The sequence below is a fragment of the Morus notabilis genome, unplaced genomic scaffold, assembly GCF_000414095.1.
Source record: "Morus notabilis unplaced genomic scaffold, ASM41409v2 Scaffold151, whole genome shotgun sequence".
Lineage (NCBI taxonomy): Eukaryota > Viridiplantae > Streptophyta > Magnoliopsida > Rosales > Moraceae > Morus > Morus notabilis.
This window is the reverse complement of record NW_010367153.1, coordinates 17,892-35,778: the sequence shown is the minus strand read 5'-3', so window position 1 is coordinate 35,778 and position 17,887 is coordinate 17,892. Positions and strand designations below refer to the sequence as shown.

Here is a 17,887-nt window from a genome sequence, read left to right as displayed (position 1 = left end):
TTCCCCGGGGGTGCCCCGAGGGTGTCCTGGGGGTGCCCCGGGGTTGCCCCGTGGGTGTCCCGGGGGTGCCCTGGGGTTGTCCCGGGGGTGCCCCGGGGTTGCCCGTGGGGTGCCCCGGGGGTCTTCTGGGGGGTGTCCCGGGGGTGCGCAGGGGGTGCCATGGTGGTGCCCCGGGGGCGCCCCGGGGGAGCCCCGCGGGTTCCCTTGGGGTGCCATGGGGGTGCCCCGGGGGTTCCCCGGGGGGTGCCCCGGGGTTACCCCGTGGGTGCGCCGGGGGTGCGCCGGGGGTGCACCGGGTGTGCCCCGGGGGAGACCCGGGGGTGCCCTGGGGGTGCCCCGGGGGTCTCCCGGGGTTGCCCGGGGGGTGCCCCGGGGGTGTCCCACGGTTGCCCCGGGGGTACCCCCGGGGGGTGCCCCGGGGATGCCCCGGGGGTGTCCCTGGGGTGCCTCGGCGGTGCCCCGAGGGTGTCCCGGGGGTGCGCAGGGGGTGCCGCGGGGGTTCCCCCGTGGGTTCCCCGGGGGTGTTCCGGGGATGCCCTGGGGTGCCCCGGGGGTGCCTCGGCGGTGCCCCAGGGGTGCCCTGTGATGTGAACATCAGGGATGCAAGAAATACTCCTCAAAGTCGAGCCGGAAGGGAGCCAACTAGTCTTACACGTCCATTGAGCCATTCCGAGAGAGAGCCAATTAGTCTTACACGTCCATTGAGCCATTGCATGGCCAACTTGCATGCTAATCAAGGATACACGTGCAAGGGGGAATTTCAAGAAGTTGGGCATGTTTTCCAGCCCGGGATAAAGACAAATTGCGGATTAAGACTTGCCTTTATCATAATCCTATCTTTTTAAGTTTAAGTTTCAATTGAAACATTTATATTGCATTATAGGCATTTTTAAGGAAGGAGTTAGGTTCAAATTCGGATTCCTTCCCTAAGAGATTATCTTTAGGCGTTTAGAAGGAAGGAGTTGGAGTCAAATTCAGATAGATTATCTTTAGGCGTTTAGAAGGAAGGAGTTGGAGTCAAATTCGGATTCCTTCCCTAGGCTTGCGTTTATCTTGTTTTTAGGTTTATTTTGTTTTAGGCTTCTATCTTATTAAGGATGGAATATGACTTTTCAATTTTTAAACCTTTTCAGCTTATACTCGGCTATTTAAGGCTGAAAAACGAACGTTAAAAAAAAATTTGATGTTTATTCACCTAATTAATGTGTTTTACAATGTTAGGTGTGTGGTGGTATGAGCAAATTCTAGACCCATCATTCAAATAAAATTAATTCAGGCCTTTTTCATTCTATTGGTGGGCCGCAGAATTTTTACAATGACGAAAAAGATGGGGTGTGATAACATCAATAGTCTCTTTTTTATTAAACAAAACATTAGCAAAAAAAATTCATGTTTTTTGAACAATGCATTAAAAAAAAGTACTTGTGACAATACTGGAAGAGGCAAGGAAATTTGGTGGGAATAGTGTTCACCAGTGAGTTAAAGATTGATTAAAGGTGAAAGTTTGAGTCGTCCAAAAGGAGATGATCGGTCCAACTTGACCTTAAAGCCTGACAAACCTAGGTCTGATTTATAATTTTGTAAGGTATTTTTTAAAAAAGAAAATTTAAAAGAAATCGTAACTGGCCCAAATAAACTTTTTGACTTAAAACCTCAACCCAGCCCGCACCTAATGTTAATTTTACTTTTAAAATTCATTATTATTATTTCTCATATCGTTCATGATTCAAAAGTGACCTCTTAGTGATCTAAAAAAAAAAAAACACTTAACTAACTGTAGAAGTACATTGGTTTTTATGAAATGTGCATTTTTTCATGCGGATAATTCTATGTTTTTTATCAAACACAATGGTACTTAGAATTTTGTTAAAAACCAAAAACGTTCTAAAATGCTTCTATAGAACTTCAAAGTGTGTAAGAGAGAAGCCAAAATAATCCTAGTAAACATTTTCTTGAACCGTTTTGTATTCATTTAGAATCAATTTTCTATTTGATACAGTGTGCTTAACTGAGGAGCAAAAAGCATGCCATTTATTCTCAAGAACCAGCTGCAACCTTGTACAAACTGGTAAATGGGCTTTCACAATTTCAATGTTGGAACTTTTCAAATGGTAAAATTGAGTTGAAGGTTACTGCACCATTCCATCTCTTATCAATTCTTCCAACCCTCTCTTCAGCCTCTCCGCAGCCTCTTTGCATTGGTCTTCCACCAAGCCTCCGAAGGAAATCCTCAAGTTCCCAGGGCAACCAGAGGCGGATCCAGGGATAAGAACAATTCCATGCCGGTTAGCAAGCCAACGGACAACTTCATAGTCATCGGGGTACTTGTCCGGAAGCTTTGCCCACAAGTATATTGCACCTTCACCTCCTTTCACCTCTTCTTTCCCCAGGGGAGAGAGAGCTTCCAATATGATTTCTTTGTTCTTGACAAGATCTTTCACTTGTTCCGTCACCCATTCGGGTCCCACTTTAAGGGAGTGGAGGGCAAGGTGCTGTGAAATTATTGAAGCACAGATGGGAATGTTGTCTTGCACTTTGAGTAGCTGAGCTGCAAATCCCTCTACTTCCGATGGGTATGCTATCTGTGCAGTTAATTGTTAAAGAACATTGATAAGAAAGATCAAATCCAGCATATGCATATGCGAAAGATGTTCTTTTTTTTTTTATATATTTCTATGGACGATGGATCCATACTTGAGGTATCATATAGAAAAGCAAATAGTTGATCGAAAGTGAAGCTAAAAAGTTTTTCTTACATATCCAACTCGCCATCCCATCATTCCATAAGCTTTCGAGAACGAAAAAATGTTGACTACGTGATTTCCCTCCAAACATGTGTGTTTTAAATTATCATACATGAAATACCTGCAACAGAAATTTGTAAGATGCATATTGTATTTTATTTTCATAGTTCATAGGAATCTTCTAAAAGGCATTAAACTTACTCGTATGTATTATCCACAACAAGCCATGATCCAGCGGTTTTACATAGGTCTGATATCCTCTGTTCATGTAGATAAGCAAGGTCATAAGAAAAAAATATTAACAATAAACATAAAAGAATAAAAAAAAAATAATCAGGTGTTTCATGAGATATCAAACGAGACTGATTTTCTTCTCTTGATCAATGCAACAAAAATATTTTCCAAGATTGTGAGAGAGAGACCTTGAGAAGAGGCTCTGGGATATATGTTCCACTGGGGTTCCCAGGATTAACAACAGTAACAAGCTTTGGCGCTGGTTTAGTTTCCAACAATGTCCTTTCTAACCAATCTGAAAACCAACAAAGTGGTAATTAATTATCTAAATTCTAAAAAAAAAAAAATATTAAGAAAAAGCAACGATGTCATAGGTAGTTTCTGCCACAGTTAATTGACAAGATGAAGGTTTCCAACCTGCATCTGGATGAAGCGTCTTCGAGTCACCTGGACCGACTAGTATATTGGTGACACCAGTCATCTGGAAAGACATGTAGGCATTGAAGTAGTATGGTGCAAACATAACCACAGAATCCCCGGCGTCACATAATGTAAGAACAAGGTTCACAAATGCCTGCACAGGAATTGTTGCTAAGTTACTCCAGATTTCTACTAATAATCGATATGTTAAGGTCGGAAGATCCACAGTTCATCTCAAACACACCGTAAAACTTACTCATGTATTAGTCTTATATAAACTACACAACAAAAGCAATCATGTACGAGTTCTGAAGTAGAGTGTTTGAACCAAAACATTGCTGAGATTACAGTCTTATATTTCGTCCTGTCTTTATAACAAATAAATGTAAAAGGTCACACACCTGATTTGCACCAGCAGTAACCATCACCGAAGATTTGGATAACTTATTTTCTTGACGCAACTGCAAGGCAAGAGGGAGAATAAGTTTGCAGATAACTATCGAGAAGTTTAAACTTCACGATGAATGGTCATACTGTTTCGTCCAGAAAAGTATATTAAACGGCAGCACGAGGTAATCAACCAGACAATCAGAATATTTATCGGAAAAAGAAAGAGAGATGATCTGAAACAAGTTTAGACTAGCAGTTGGAGGAAACAACATGTGAATAGTAAGAGAGAGGGAGTTTGGCTTGAATCTTTCCCTCGTTGTTTGGCCAAATCATAGAGTATCAAACCCTCTCAAATGACTGATCCCTTCTCCAGCATCACCGAAAACTCAACAGTGCAACATCAAACACCCAAACCTTTCAGCTAAGACCTTATACTAAATACTTACGTTGGCCACCATTCACAGCCTGCTGATTGCTGAACTTATTTTAACTTTGCCTTGTTAACAATCCAGACTATTCATCATACCTTTCGAACGGCAGGTCCCCAAATGTAAGAACCAAGAATACCAAAATAGTCGGTCCCAAGGGCCAGGAAGATCCTTGAAACCCGATGTTCTGATTTGAACCGAAGAACAAATGGACCCATTGCCAACAGAAAAGGTCTTACTCCTTATCCAAATAATTAGTATCTAAACTAACCTCCTAATGATAATCATTAATTAAGAGCCTTATTACATAGAGGTTATGTCAAGCCCAGCAACTCGCAACATATTTGAACATAGGTCGAAAAATTTTAACTCCAGAAAATTTAATACACATGTGGTAGGCCAATATAGCCATCGAGGTAACCCAACCAACCGAGTCAAACACATAGCTAAGTTTCAGATCTTACAAGGAACCAACCAAAGAGATTAGATAATTCCTCAGACCATGGAACATACAATACGCAGCAACAAACAGAAATATCCAAGTATTTTAGCCAGAAACATCCGTAGTGCTTCGCCATATTATACAAGAAATCACAGGATTTTTACGTGGATCATATAATATGTCAAAACTCCAGGACTCCGTATAAGATTTACCTTGTTTAACAGTGCTGCCCTGAGTTCAGGAAGACCTTCATCGGCACCGTACTTACTAATTGAAGGTTCCCACACTAGTTCTTTAACCTTATCCAATGCCTCTTTGGGTGGTTGCCAGTAAACAACTCCCTGTGGGACATTTCGATCAAAAAGTCAACACAAGTTGCTCCAAGATACATCAAAACCACAAAAATCAACCACAGAAAAAAAAAATGTAAAATCAGTGAACACATCCAGTTTCAAAGTGAAAACTGTACATTCTGATGCAACCCTCTCCCCTTTTCCAACCAATTTGGTAGAACAAAGTCAAATTTTGTGAAATAATAAGTAAATGCATCCTCCATGGCCGTAAGTTCAGTCAACTCAGCAAAAGTGGCCTCAGTTTAACAGTTAGGACAGTGATTTCATATATGTTGCGTGGTTCAGTTACTAAGAAGGTACTTTTTCAAAAGAAAAATGCAAAGCAGTACACTAGGTATATTAACAGAACGAAACTTCAGTGAACAATCCATCTTCACCAATTTCTTCTGTTTATTAAGCAAGACAAGTTATTGCTAGTGTGTGTGTGTGTGTGGAGGTCTCAAACTGCTTAGTTGCCAAGGATGTATTTTCTGCATCGTTTCTAGTTTTCTTCCAAAAGGAAAAGGAAAACCGACCACCAAGGCGGGTCAGACAACGTGCCTAAACTCCTTAGGGAAGGGACAAATCCAATTATCTCAAATTTCAAAAACGCTTGACCCCAAGACCAACTATAACGATTAGGCATCGGAAAACAACAAAAACTGACCATTGCTTCTCATTTCTTCATTAGCAAAACTAGAAACTAAAAAACAAAGATGACAAACAGAAAGACATTGGAAACAGAACCTGGGCCAAGGACATAGCATTTTTGGCTCCCCGGATCAGTTCTTGAATCTGCAAAACAAAAAACAAAAACACACACTTTGAAATACTAAAAACTGCACGAATTCATCGGAAACATGCAAATTGGAGCTAATAGAAAGTAACCCAGTTTGTGTTTTGGCCTGCATAACAATAATAGAAATAATATTACCTTAACCATAATCGGCATCTCGGTCTCCAAAGCCCTCCTCGCAAGCATTCCGTACGAACCCATCTCGTTTTCACCCAACACCAATCAAACCAACCAACCCCCAAGCCTCAGGAGAGAACTACTCTCGTGTTAATTTATATACATATATATATATATATGTGTATATATTTTATATATATATATATATATATGCCGAATTCTGATCCACCTACCCCAAAATTCTAAAAATTCCACAAAACGTTAAAAATTTAGTAGTAGATGACTATTGAAGATTAGGTGGTGGGAGGCGTAAAAGATTCTGCAGATTCTGAAACTTGAACAGTGGTTAACAAAACAAAACAAAGTGGGTGACCTTAGTGCTGAAACTTTGGACGGGTCGTCTGCGACCGCCCGAAAAGTCTGAGTTTTTACCCGAATCCGAGCCCGAGCCGCCCAAGAAATTTGAGCCGCCCGCCCGAGCCCGAATTTCATCTTAAACGGGCCGCGGGCTTGTATTAGGCGGCCCGAGCCCGCCCGAATTGCCCGCAAGAAAAAAAGAGTACAATCATATTGTGACGAATTACAAATTTTACAAACTTACAAAGTTATACAATTACAAATACAATGTCAAAGGTAAATACATATTTACAAATTACAAATTTACAATTTAATTTAAAGCTAAAGGATCGTCTTCAAAATTAAATGTTAATCGATTAAATTCATCGATCCATTATTGGCTTGCCGGTGAAATTGTATCTTGTAAATGTTGATCGGACCGATCCCAATCCTTAATGCAAACCAAGACTTCAACATTGAGTGACTGGTCTTTTAAAATAGAGATCATCAAATAGCGATGAAGTTATTAAACCAAACCAATCATTGAGTGACTTTTGATAAATTATCAATTTACTTTGGTATGCAAGTAGAAAGTTACTTTGATATAGAGTCACAAAGAGAGTGAAGAAAGTTGAAGAAAAAAAGAGGATAATTAAAAGGATGAGGAGAGATTGTGAACAGAAAAATAGATAAAGATAGAAAGAATAGTGATATAGAATAGAAAAACACGAGTATCTATAAGAACAAAACCGGCATTATATAGAAACAACACTTTTTAAAAATAAAAAATAATAAAAACGTGATGGCAATGTGTTTCTTTCCTTGTGTATATTATTTTTTGAGGAATCCTTTTATTATGTAATTGATTATAAAAAAGGGTCAAGAATGTGAAAATTGAAATATTAAACTGCTAAAATAGGAATTTGCTCTTTCTATTAAGGAATTGTGTGTTTACCTTAATTAAAAGGTTAAAAATTTAAATAACAAATAAGGGCATTGGGTCTAGTGGTATGATTTTTGTTTTGGGTGTGAGAGGTCCCGAGTTCGATTCTTGGAATGCCCCAATTTGTAACAACTAATATTTTCGGGTTGTTTTGGGCAACTCGGGCTTCAGGCAAAATTTGGGTTTTCTGGCTTATTTTCGGGTCGGGCAATTCGGGCGGGTCGAACATGGTCGGAAAATTCAAAAAAATTCCGGCAGACGGCGGTATAAGGCGGTTAGACGGCGGCGGGCAAGAGAGTCAGTGTCAAATCCTGAACCCAAAAATCTAGTTTGGGCAGGCGGGAGATGGGCTTGCCCGCCCGAGCCTGAAAAAATTCGGGCTTCGGGCAGCCCGCCGACCCGAACTTCCAACACTGAGTGACCTATTAAAAATACTTTTTTTTTCTCAAATGTTAAAAAGTACTTTGTTAGTAAGATATAAATTTTTTATTTTAACTGTGACGTCATAATCCTGTTAAATTAATAGGATAATGTAACAGTATTTTTTTTTCCAATGGTTGTGTCCTTACGATATTATTGTCCTTTTTCATACTTCACCAAGTTCTACGAGTTTCTGATACTGCTGATTTTTTTTTTTAAATTTTTGGGGTCCGTTTCTTTCTGACTTTGTTTTGTCCCTATTACGCTCCAAAACGTTGACGAGCGTTTGATTATTAGGCCACCACACCGATCGATTCACATAAATTTAGAGCCCGTTTAGTTCGTTAATTTGAGTTTTTAATTCGAATTGATATGTGATTTTATGTGAGAGTTTTTTACTGTAGCAAAAAAGTTAAATGTGACTGTTTCTGAGAGCTTTTTACTGTAGCAAAACTCGAATTCTAAACTCAAATACGTGAAGTGAACGGGGCTTAAGGCTTAGTTTGGTAGTGCTGTGGATTTTAAAAAAAGTGCTTTTAGCTGTGCTGAAGGAAGAAACAGCTGTTCTAAGAAACAGCTGAGTGTTTGGTAAACTATAATTATAGTAGCTGTGCTGGTTTCAAAATCAGTATAATAACGTTTGGTAAATTTAAGGTGGAATTACTGTGGATATGTAAAATGATCAAAATAGACATGATATGAAACTTAAATATATATAATTATTTTTTGTATTTAAAAATACTTGTTTAACTTTAAAAACACATAATGTTATGATTTTGAATTTTTTAACAATAAATTTATGATAATTAATTTTTTTTTTTCATTTCTTCATTCACAATATAATTACAACTAAAAAGAGCATTAATGAGTAAGCAATTTGTTGAACAAAAATGTACATTTCATGTTCAAAAAACTGACAGAGTCATTAAAAAAATTAAGTCGTGTTCATTAAACTTGTCGCAATTTGATCTCGTACTTCAACCATTTCTTGTGATAGTGAAGCTTTATCTTTTTCTACATTGTCTTCCAGTTGATGCTCTTCATAAACGAAAACATCTAGATTATCCTCGATTTCTTGAAAATGTCGATCACGCTTATCATGCATCCTAATATAGTTATGAAGCGTCATTGTTGCAATAAATATTTTTACTTGCTTCTTAAATGAAACAAACATGATATGCAAAGTTGTGCAAAAAAATGAAAACTTTGTAGAGCTCAAGACGTTATATTTGTAAGTATTTGAACAATCAACTTTTTTATATAGGCAAACAAACTAGTTCACTGGCAGCTTCATCAAATGTGATTGGTTGTAAATTTTGGCTAGCTGGCAAAACCGAACAAATTTTGAGATGCACCGGTGCACTCCCTGATACCTGTCTCCCAACAAATCTTTTTTTCTTTTTGAATGCAACAATCTTATATAATTTATTAAGAAGAAGACGAGAAGACGCTGCTCTACGAGAATGTTGAATAGACACATTTATGCTTTTATTTCCCCTGGATGCATGTTAAGAAGTTGATGTTTATGGAATTACTTAGTTTCCCAGAAAATGAAAAAATAATTTTTTCCTGGCCGTTGGTCTTTTGGGGTCTTCATCCGACGGTTGGGGGGTCTTCATTCCCGACTCTTTAAATACTCTCCATGGACCCGAGGATCATTTTTTCCTTCTTCAAAACTTCAAAAAACTTTTTGCCGCTGCTTTGCCGAGACATCCGTACTTTTGCCGGAACCCTGCTTGCTGAACTTCCGCCTTCGTCCTTCCCGTTCTCCGAGGTGTACTACGAAACCGTCCCGGGTTTACTTCTTCACCGGTAAGTTCCTGGATCCTTTCTCTCTTTGCGTACTCGCGGGGTTTCCCCCGTTGTGTACCAGGAATATGTAAACATATATGCAGAAAACGAGAATAAACATTTAGTTAAAGAGACTTTACTTTGTTGTATTCTGTCGTACTGGATGACCTGGCTTTTATATGCGCGCATTTTTTGTCTGTTTGTCTTTGGTTTCTGGGTTCTGGGGAACCCGCGGTTCCTATGAACACTCGTCGTTACCATTCTTGTATGAATGGTCGACCCTAACCAGTCGTCGCTTAGAGTAGTCGCCATTTATTCCTCTCGACGTTAGGGTTTTAACTTAGCTTTTTGTCCTTGTTATTACCAGAACAATGTCCCAAAGTTCACCCAGTCGAGAGGATTCTCTTTCTGTCGTCTGTTCTGACCCCCCTTCGGTGGTAGAGATCTCATGGACCTCTTTGTCTTCCGGTGTCAGCTCTGTGCTTAGGGATATCGAGGATGTCGAGGGAAGTTTTGAGCCGGGCGATGATTTCGGAAGTGAATTCGGTAGCGTCGACCGAATGATAGATGAGGTGGTCGAGCGGATCCCTTTTACGGGGGGGAGCATAAGTGGAGTAACCGCTGTGACGGTGGATGCCCCCCTGGCTGCCACGAGCGGAGACCCAGATAGGCCCTCCTTTACAGCCGATGATATGGCGTCGAAGGTCCGAAATAAGGATATCATTCGGGCTGTGAAGGAGGGATGCATTGACAGGAGGTGGTTCGAGTACCTCCTCCCGGATAAGCATTTTAGAACCAGCATGCCGCCGACCGGATACCTTCCGGTCTACACAAGAGCGGTAACTGCAGGGATGACTCTCCCAATTCATCCCTTTTTTAAAAGATTATTGTCATTTTTACGGCATCTCTCCTGCCCAATTAGCGCCGAACTTCTGGTACTGCTTTGCGGGAGCCTGGATTCTATGGAACCAGAAGTTCGACATGGAACTCCCTCTGGACGAGTTCCGATTTATGTACAAGTTGTGCCGCGTTGCCAAGTGCGATGGGTGGTACTTTCTGAGCGGCCATGGGAAGGCTCAGCCTAGGTTTGGGAAGCTTATTCTGGGCATCCCCTCGTCGTCACATGGGTGGAAGCCCATGTTTTTCATGATTCGTGAACCCTTTAACTTCCATCCCAACGACCACCAGCCCCGCCGAAGGCTGGTGCATGCGGCGTTTGGAAATATGAGTACAAGTGGAAAACTAGTTTCTGACGTTTCTGACGTTTTAATTCAAAAAATTACCCCATGAGTTTTTATCTTTTTAACAGTTTTGAACCCTGATAATAAAATTGATGAATGATATTTGAAATTTAAAATAAATAATTACATTCTTATTGCTAAACAACTCAAGATTTTTACATAAATAATTAAAGTACAAGTGGAAAACTATTGAAGCTTTTGCACATTATATAATTGCTGAGAGAGAACATTTTGCACGTATATGATTATTTTGGTCAAAATTCAAACTCACACTTGACGAATATATGATTATTTCGTTAACTTTACTGTCAAATGATCAAAAAATGTCAAAAATCAATGTTTTATGGAGTAATTTTCAAATTTAAAAGTTCATGAATCAAAGTGTCATTGTGCCAAAAGCCACTAACAACACCAATAACTCAATATATTAAAAAACCTAACAGAAACGAACAAGTACCTTGAATTTCGACTCTGAGAGGCTGTTAACGCATCGCAAAGTCAAAAATAATTAAATTAGTGAGTGCCATAACCAAAAAGAAGAAGAGCTATAAGAAATCTCAATTGATTCACATTCCTAAGAGAAAAAAGTTTTCTTTCCGGCAGAAATCAGAATGAAAGTTTAGCATCTGAAGACTTTGGCTAGTTCAAATTACTCCCAACATTAACACCAGATCTCATAGAACCAACGGATTACTCCGTTTGGTAGCCAGAAGCATAATGGAGGACAAAAGTGATTTCCCGACAACCAAACATAGCACGAACAATTCAAACTATCGCGCTAAGATTCAACGAAATTGGTCGAATAACGAGAAATTCGTATCAAATCAGAGCGGATTTCATCCAAATCTAAGGCATACTTATACACGATAACGTTCTTGAGGACTAACACAGGTCGTCGACTCACCATTTTTGCAGATTACTGAAGCTCGGTGGAGAGCAATCCACGAAATCCAGGCGATTTAGGTGATCCGACCTTCAGAGAAGGAGGGCGTGAGAGAGAGAGAGAGAGAGGTTTTTGGTGCGTTTTAATACATAGAAGAGAGATCTCCATGAGAGGGACTCAGTGGTACCTTGCCGTTAGGTAATGGTTTTACGAAACTATCCCTAGATCGGAGGTTGATGAATATTGAGATGTGATCCGATGGACGGCATGAATAATGTGCACTAACGACAATGGTCCGTGGATCTCGGTCTAGACTTGTTTTCCACATTAAACTACAATTAACGATAGTAAAAAGAAATGGCCATTGAATTGTAAACGATATGTCGTTTAGGAGACAAATGACAGCAAAATAGGAGTAGCACACGTCACTTTTACGGAAAAAGAAAATAGATAAACATAAAAACCATACGACCGGACACTTTTGGATAGCCCTTTTTTTTTTTTTTTTAAATAGTATGCCGTTTAAGTAAAATTGACACAGAATGTAGGAGGAAACATATAAAAAAGATAAGCAAAAGACAGAAAAGGATAGGCCATATGGAATATAAACCACAGAATAAATTAAAAATAAATGTTTTAAATTCCACTTTTTTCATAACATGACATGTCGTTTACTATGGCAACGACAATAGAAATTTGAAGAAAACGACATGTTTTCTCCTGAAACGTGAAGAAAAACGACGTATGGTTTCTTTTGAAAAGAAGGAATCGAATAAAAAGGGTGCAACTCTTGAAGATAAACGACATATCATTTATTGAAAAGTTAATAACACGTTGTCCTCTCTAACAAACGAAATAAACGTCAGAAAAAGTAAAGAATGCGACCATATGTACGACGTTAAAGTAGGATTGAGTGTAAATTTCAGGGACCATTTTTCGAATTAACCCTAAAGAAAAACATGATCATGTTGCTTACTTGCTTACGCGAATAAACGACGCCAATTTTATATAAGATAACTAGCGTATCATTTTCTTAAACAAACGACGGCAGACTCCTTTGGTGCACAAGAAACGACAAATGGTTTACACGACCTCAATGACATCAAACTTTTAAGTCATCGGGCAAACGACATCCCTTTGTATTGTTTTAGTTAAAACAGAAGTTTGAGTAGCTTTGTGTGAAACCACCGCAATGGCCTAAGACCTTCTGGTCCAGTGGTATTGGGGGGTTTGAGTGGGGTGGGATTTAGGTGGGGGATTGCCGATTACGATTTTAATTTCGTGTTGTATAAAAAAAAAAAAAAAAACCATGGCAATGATTTTTTTTTTCTTTTAATTACTCTTTAATCTGGCTTGAGAAGATTTAAATGGACAAAGAGTGAAAAAATGGAAAGGGGAGAGGGGAAAAAAATTGAAATTTTAGGTTTGTAAATGACAAGCTTTGCCCTCTTTTACTAAGCCGTCATGTGTTGTGAGAACTGGAATTGTAATTTCCAAATTTAAAGCTAATTACGAAAATTAAAAAAATTAACATACAATTACAATAATTCAGGGAGTGTTTATGATTTTTTTTTTTTTTGAAAAATAAAGGAGACAAATGCTAAAACCAATCCAGCCATAATATTATTTACCAAAAAACAAGAATTACTAATTATCACTAAACCATAAAGGAACCTTCAACCCTAACATTTGAAACGACGTGTCATTTGATGTTCATGTTGTTTTCCCTGACTATAGGTGACATGTCGTTTATGTTGGAAATAAAGTATTTGTTTTTGTTTTTGTTTCTTTCAAGTTATAATATATATATATATATTTGTTTTTTTTGCTTTCAATTTATTGTTTGTTTCTCAATCTTTATTTTTTCTTAGCCAATGCCTACATTCCGGCCATTCTCGTTTTCTTTGTCGGAGTTGTCTAAATACATTTTCATGTTTATTGATCATTGTTCTTTTCATGCCTAGTTGCTATTATTTATTCTTGTCGCTTTTCTTGTTGCTATTATTTATCTGTGGCCTTTCTTTATCGTATCATTTCATTCCAAAAGTTCTTGTTGCTTTTAAAGTCCTTTTAACTTTTCTCAACCTTGATCGCCTTGCAATCTATAATTGTTATTTGTTATTCACTGTCGTTTTTCTTCAGTCAAAAAATATCATCGTCGCTTTTATACTATTTTCGTTCGTTATAAGTTGTGATTTTTTTTAATTAATTTCGTTTTTAGTTTGCTGTTTCTTTTTCATTGTCAGTGCTATTATAATTTATAAGGCATTGTTCTCTATTTGGTTGTTGCTTTTTTCCAAATCATGTCGTTTCCTAGCAATTTATCGTTGGCTTTCTCAAAATACCGTTCTTTTTGGGATATGTTTTGTTTTTTGTTTTCATTTCCGTTTTTAAAACTTTCATTAAAGAAACGCGATTTATAGACAGTTTTCATTTTCGTGCCTCAAAAGACATGCAGAAACGTTTTCGAAAACAATTCTAAACTTACCCGTAGTTTTGTCGTTTTAGAAAACTTATTGTTTATTTTCCGTTGTTGTTTCTATTTTATTTTCCTTTCATCAACTGTCGTAGTTTCAATATCTTATCCTTTCCTATCCATATCGTTTCTCTTTCATTGTCGTTAATAAGAAATTCCCGTTTCAGTGAATTCGTCGTTTCTTTTCCATTGTTGCTTTTGTTATTAGTTGTCGTTTTGTACTGCATGGTAGTTACTCAATATATTGTCGTTTGGTGTCGTTTCCTAACCATTGCCATTTTTAAAAATACAATTGTCGTATATATCTTAAGTTCGTTTATCTGTACCATGAATAGAACAGCAGTTCATGACATTCGGGAATTGAATAAGAAAAACAGGCTTGAAATTTTTTTTTTTTTTTTTCTATTGTGGTGTAATTTGAAGTTAAAAGCCATCTCTAATTTATAGGTCCCAATTTGCAAAGAGTGAAGCACTAGCATGATGCTGTTGGCCACAAGAAAATCACATAACGCGTATCTTTATTTTAATGATGCCATGAGATAAGATTTTTAATTAGAGTTTTTACCTGCTTTAGTAATTTGTCTCTTAAACTTTTAATTTTGACAATTAATCTTCCAAACTTATATAAATATTGTAATTAGGCACATTACTAAAAGAGAGATGGAATTAGACATGTGAGATAGAGTTTTTAAGGGGCATTTTTGAAAAGTAAAAAGTAAAAATTCCGCACGTGAATTTATTCATAAAAGAGCGCACATATTACACTAGAGAAGTACATAACTTATTCTGGTGACCATTACAAAATTGTACCTCATCAGATTTGAAACAAATCAAATCAGACATATTTGCTTATATTAGCCACCAGAACTTGTTAAATATAATAAGTTTTTACATATGTCACAACAACAATAACTACAACAACTAGAAAAAGTAATATTAGGTGAACTAATTTATTCCTTCAGTACCGACAATAGTAGCAGTAGAAGCAGCAGCTATCTTCATTCCCTAAGAGAATCTCTAACTATCAGAAACATTTATTTTCACCACGACAATTCCATTGTCACAACCAAATACAACCCTGTAAGGAGAAGTATATTATCAGAAACTTAAAAGTAAACATGAGAAAGAAAAATGAATTTTTGTTGGCTAAAGTTTCACAATAAAACTTACTGTTGTGATCCTTTGATGTATCCAATGGCCCAAACTCTTCCAAGATCATAGTTTAATGTGTTCTCCAGCCTGTGAATTAACGAGGATTTTGGTAAAACAAAATTACACGACAATAAGAGTAAGAATAAATTATAGAATTAAATTTTAGTTGCATGCGTAGTTCAGCGGTAATTTCACCCGACTCTACCTTAGGTTCACTTTCAAGTTAAAAAAAACAAAAAAGTAGCGGAATAAAAAGACTCACGAATATGTAGTGGCATGCCATATGCGGACAGTTCCATCCTCTGAACCTGTAATGGCTATGGGAAGTTCCGGATGAACACAAACAGCCGTCACATTATGCAAATGACCTTCAAGTGTTTGAACACAGCTTTTTGTTTGATAGTCCCATACCTATTTTCACAAGATTTTTATCAGTGAATGAGTTCACATTATTTTGAAAAAACAAAAAAGCCTATCCTGCAATTGCTTAGACACAAAGTCTAAATAGATAAATTAAAGATAGTTGTAAAACCTTAACAGTAAAATCATCAGAGCCGCTTAATAGATATAGTTTATCTTCAGCACTGAAATAATCGACGCAATTCACTCCTTTCAAATGGCGTTCGAGTGTAAAACTTGGAGCAGATGAGCCAATGTTCCATATCTATATAGCAATTTGTAGACATTACCAAAGTAAAAATCATGTCAAAGCACTACATATGAAACAAAAGCTTAAAATACTAAAACTAACAAAGTTAGGTTATACCATAACGGTTCCATCAAGCGATGCACTAGCAAAATTATGTGTGTCTTTAGGATCGAGTGCCACTTGCATCACGTAATGGGAATGCCCCTCGAAGATCCGAGTACAAGTCCAACCATTTTCCCAGTCCCACAGCTTTATGGTCTTGTCGTCAGATGCCGAAAGCAGATATGGAAGAGTTGGATGGACGGCCAGAGACCTAATGAAGTCCTTGTGTGCTTCAAACTCTATGATCTTTTCTGTTGTGTCATAGTTGTAGACGCGAATAAACGAGTCGTCGGCCGCAGTCACAATCCAGTTCTTTTGTGCTATGAACTTCGCCGATCTCACTGCAAGCACACCAATAGCAAAATGGTTTCCTCTTTTTAGAGCCATCAAATTGAAGAAATTATAAGGAGATGTTTTTGAAAATGTGTATAGATAATGTACCTGGTGACTCTGTGACTTTGATAGACTTCTCTATTGTCTGAAACAATTTAATGACCAAGTTAGCAAATATGCAATTAATGAAAGATTTCTCACAAATAAACAAGATAACAAAATAAAGTTGTATAGATAATTAGTTATGAGATGAGTTATTACCTGAGACTGGTAGTTCCAAATACAAACAGTTCCAGAGTATAAACTTGCAAGAATCTGCATAAAAAGCCATTAACAAACATCATAATTAATTCAACAATGACATTGTAGATAAAATTCTCTGTAGAATTGCCATGGAGAGATTTATAATTACCATGGGTGAGTTGGGGTGTAGATCCAATGATTTCACTCTTTCAGAATTTTGAGAAAATTCTTTCTGATTCAGAAATTAGTAAGAGGATTAGCTTGGGATCAAGACATTTGAAAATTTTATTTTTCTTGATTAAAAGAGCAACAAAACTATAATGTAGAATATAGTTGTACATGTACCTCGATTTTCAGTGACAGCGACTGCTCATCAAGATTATATGCAAGAAAAAGTAACCGGAACAAATTTGTTAGTCCGAAATAAATCTCACAATTGAAAAATAAATAATTTCTATTATAAACTGAATCACGTGCTTCTCTCATCTCAATATTTTGTTTAATTATAGGCGGCGGCGGAGCAGCATTGAATTGAGCGCTCGCACTCGCACAAAAATTTTCAAAATTTTAGATATATTCCTATTTTGCAAGAAACGTTATAACTGTGTCTCTATTGGATAGTTAAATTATTTTGGTGTGCTTCCATTATACACGAAAAATTATAACTGTGCAATAACAAAAATATATCCCTTTAATAAAACATTATCTCAAATTTTTTTTGTAGTATCCCAATAAAAAAAAATTCTAATTCCGCCACTGATTGTAGGCAGTGATCCCAATATATATTTTTTACAAGGTCTCATGAGGACTGTAAATAAAAAAAAATTCTGAAAAAAAAAGATTAAAGTGAGAGAATGTAGGAAAGTACACAAGAAGAGTAGCTTACCATTTCGGTTTATTGGTGTGGATAATATGATGTTTCAACTTTTTCTCAACAAAATCAGTGCTCAGAAAAGCTTGTAATCAACGGAGAAAATACGAATAAGTAGATGTTTGAGGCTAAAACCCTTATCATATGCATATATATACTGCACAAAGCTTCGCAGTTAAGTAATTATGTTCATGGCATCTAGTTTCCATGGTTCATTAACTCATGAATTGACTCCATATTGCCTAAGACTTTTCCCTATGTTGTCATCCGATCTTCTCACACCGTCCATTCATTTGATGATAAATAATGAACGGTGGAGATGATCGATCGAGTAGGTGCGGGGATTGTTCCAAGAAGGTGGTGAAAAAATGAGTTATTTATCCAATATTATAATTGGGACGTTGGTTTAAGTTTCAAAACGCGTCAAGACTTTTCCTCTTGCATTGTTGATGTACGTTTCAACGAATCAAAACATAAGACCAAGAAGAAAGAAAAGCAAAGAAAAATTATTGGATGGACGATATTTTTTCCCTTAAATTAGAAG

At 37.4% G+C, this 17,887-nt stretch overlaps 2 protein-coding genes across 2 annotated transcripts; both read right to left on the bottom strand.

The window, feature by feature from the left end:
• Nucleotides 1-1,918: 1,918 nt before the first annotated feature.
• On the bottom strand, nucleotides 1,919-6,143 carry LOC21402371 (aromatic aminotransferase ISS1). The gene is made up of 9 exons (XM_010111975.2): nucleotides 5,925-6,143; nucleotides 5,738-5,785; nucleotides 4,871-4,999; nucleotides 3,800-3,859; nucleotides 3,396-3,552; nucleotides 3,167-3,273; nucleotides 2,946-3,004; nucleotides 2,757-2,865; nucleotides 1,919-2,582 (listed from the first exon to the last, which is right to left on the bottom strand). Exons 1-9 carry the CDS (start codon nucleotides 5,985-5,987, stop codon nucleotides 2,130-2,132), a joined length of 1,185 nt encoding a protein of 394 aa, XP_010110277.1. The 5' UTR covers nucleotides 5,988-6,143; the 3' UTR covers nucleotides 1,919-2,129.
• Nucleotides 6,144-14,694: 8,551 nt separating this feature from the next.
• LOC21402370 (coatomer subunit beta'-3) lies at nucleotides 14,695-17,540 on the bottom strand. The gene is made up of 10 exons (XM_024174711.1): nucleotides 17,359-17,540; nucleotides 16,818-16,838; nucleotides 16,642-16,704; nucleotides 16,491-16,544; nucleotides 16,338-16,374; nucleotides 15,912-16,237; nucleotides 15,678-15,809; nucleotides 15,408-15,556; nucleotides 15,164-15,232; nucleotides 14,695-15,071 (listed from the first exon to the last, which is right to left on the bottom strand). Exons 1-10 carry the CDS (start codon nucleotides 17,359-17,361, stop codon nucleotides 15,011-15,013), a joined length of 915 nt encoding a protein of 304 aa, XP_024030479.1. The 5' UTR covers nucleotides 17,362-17,540; the 3' UTR covers nucleotides 14,695-15,010.
• Between the last annotated feature and the right edge of the window lie 347 nt (nucleotides 17,541-17,887).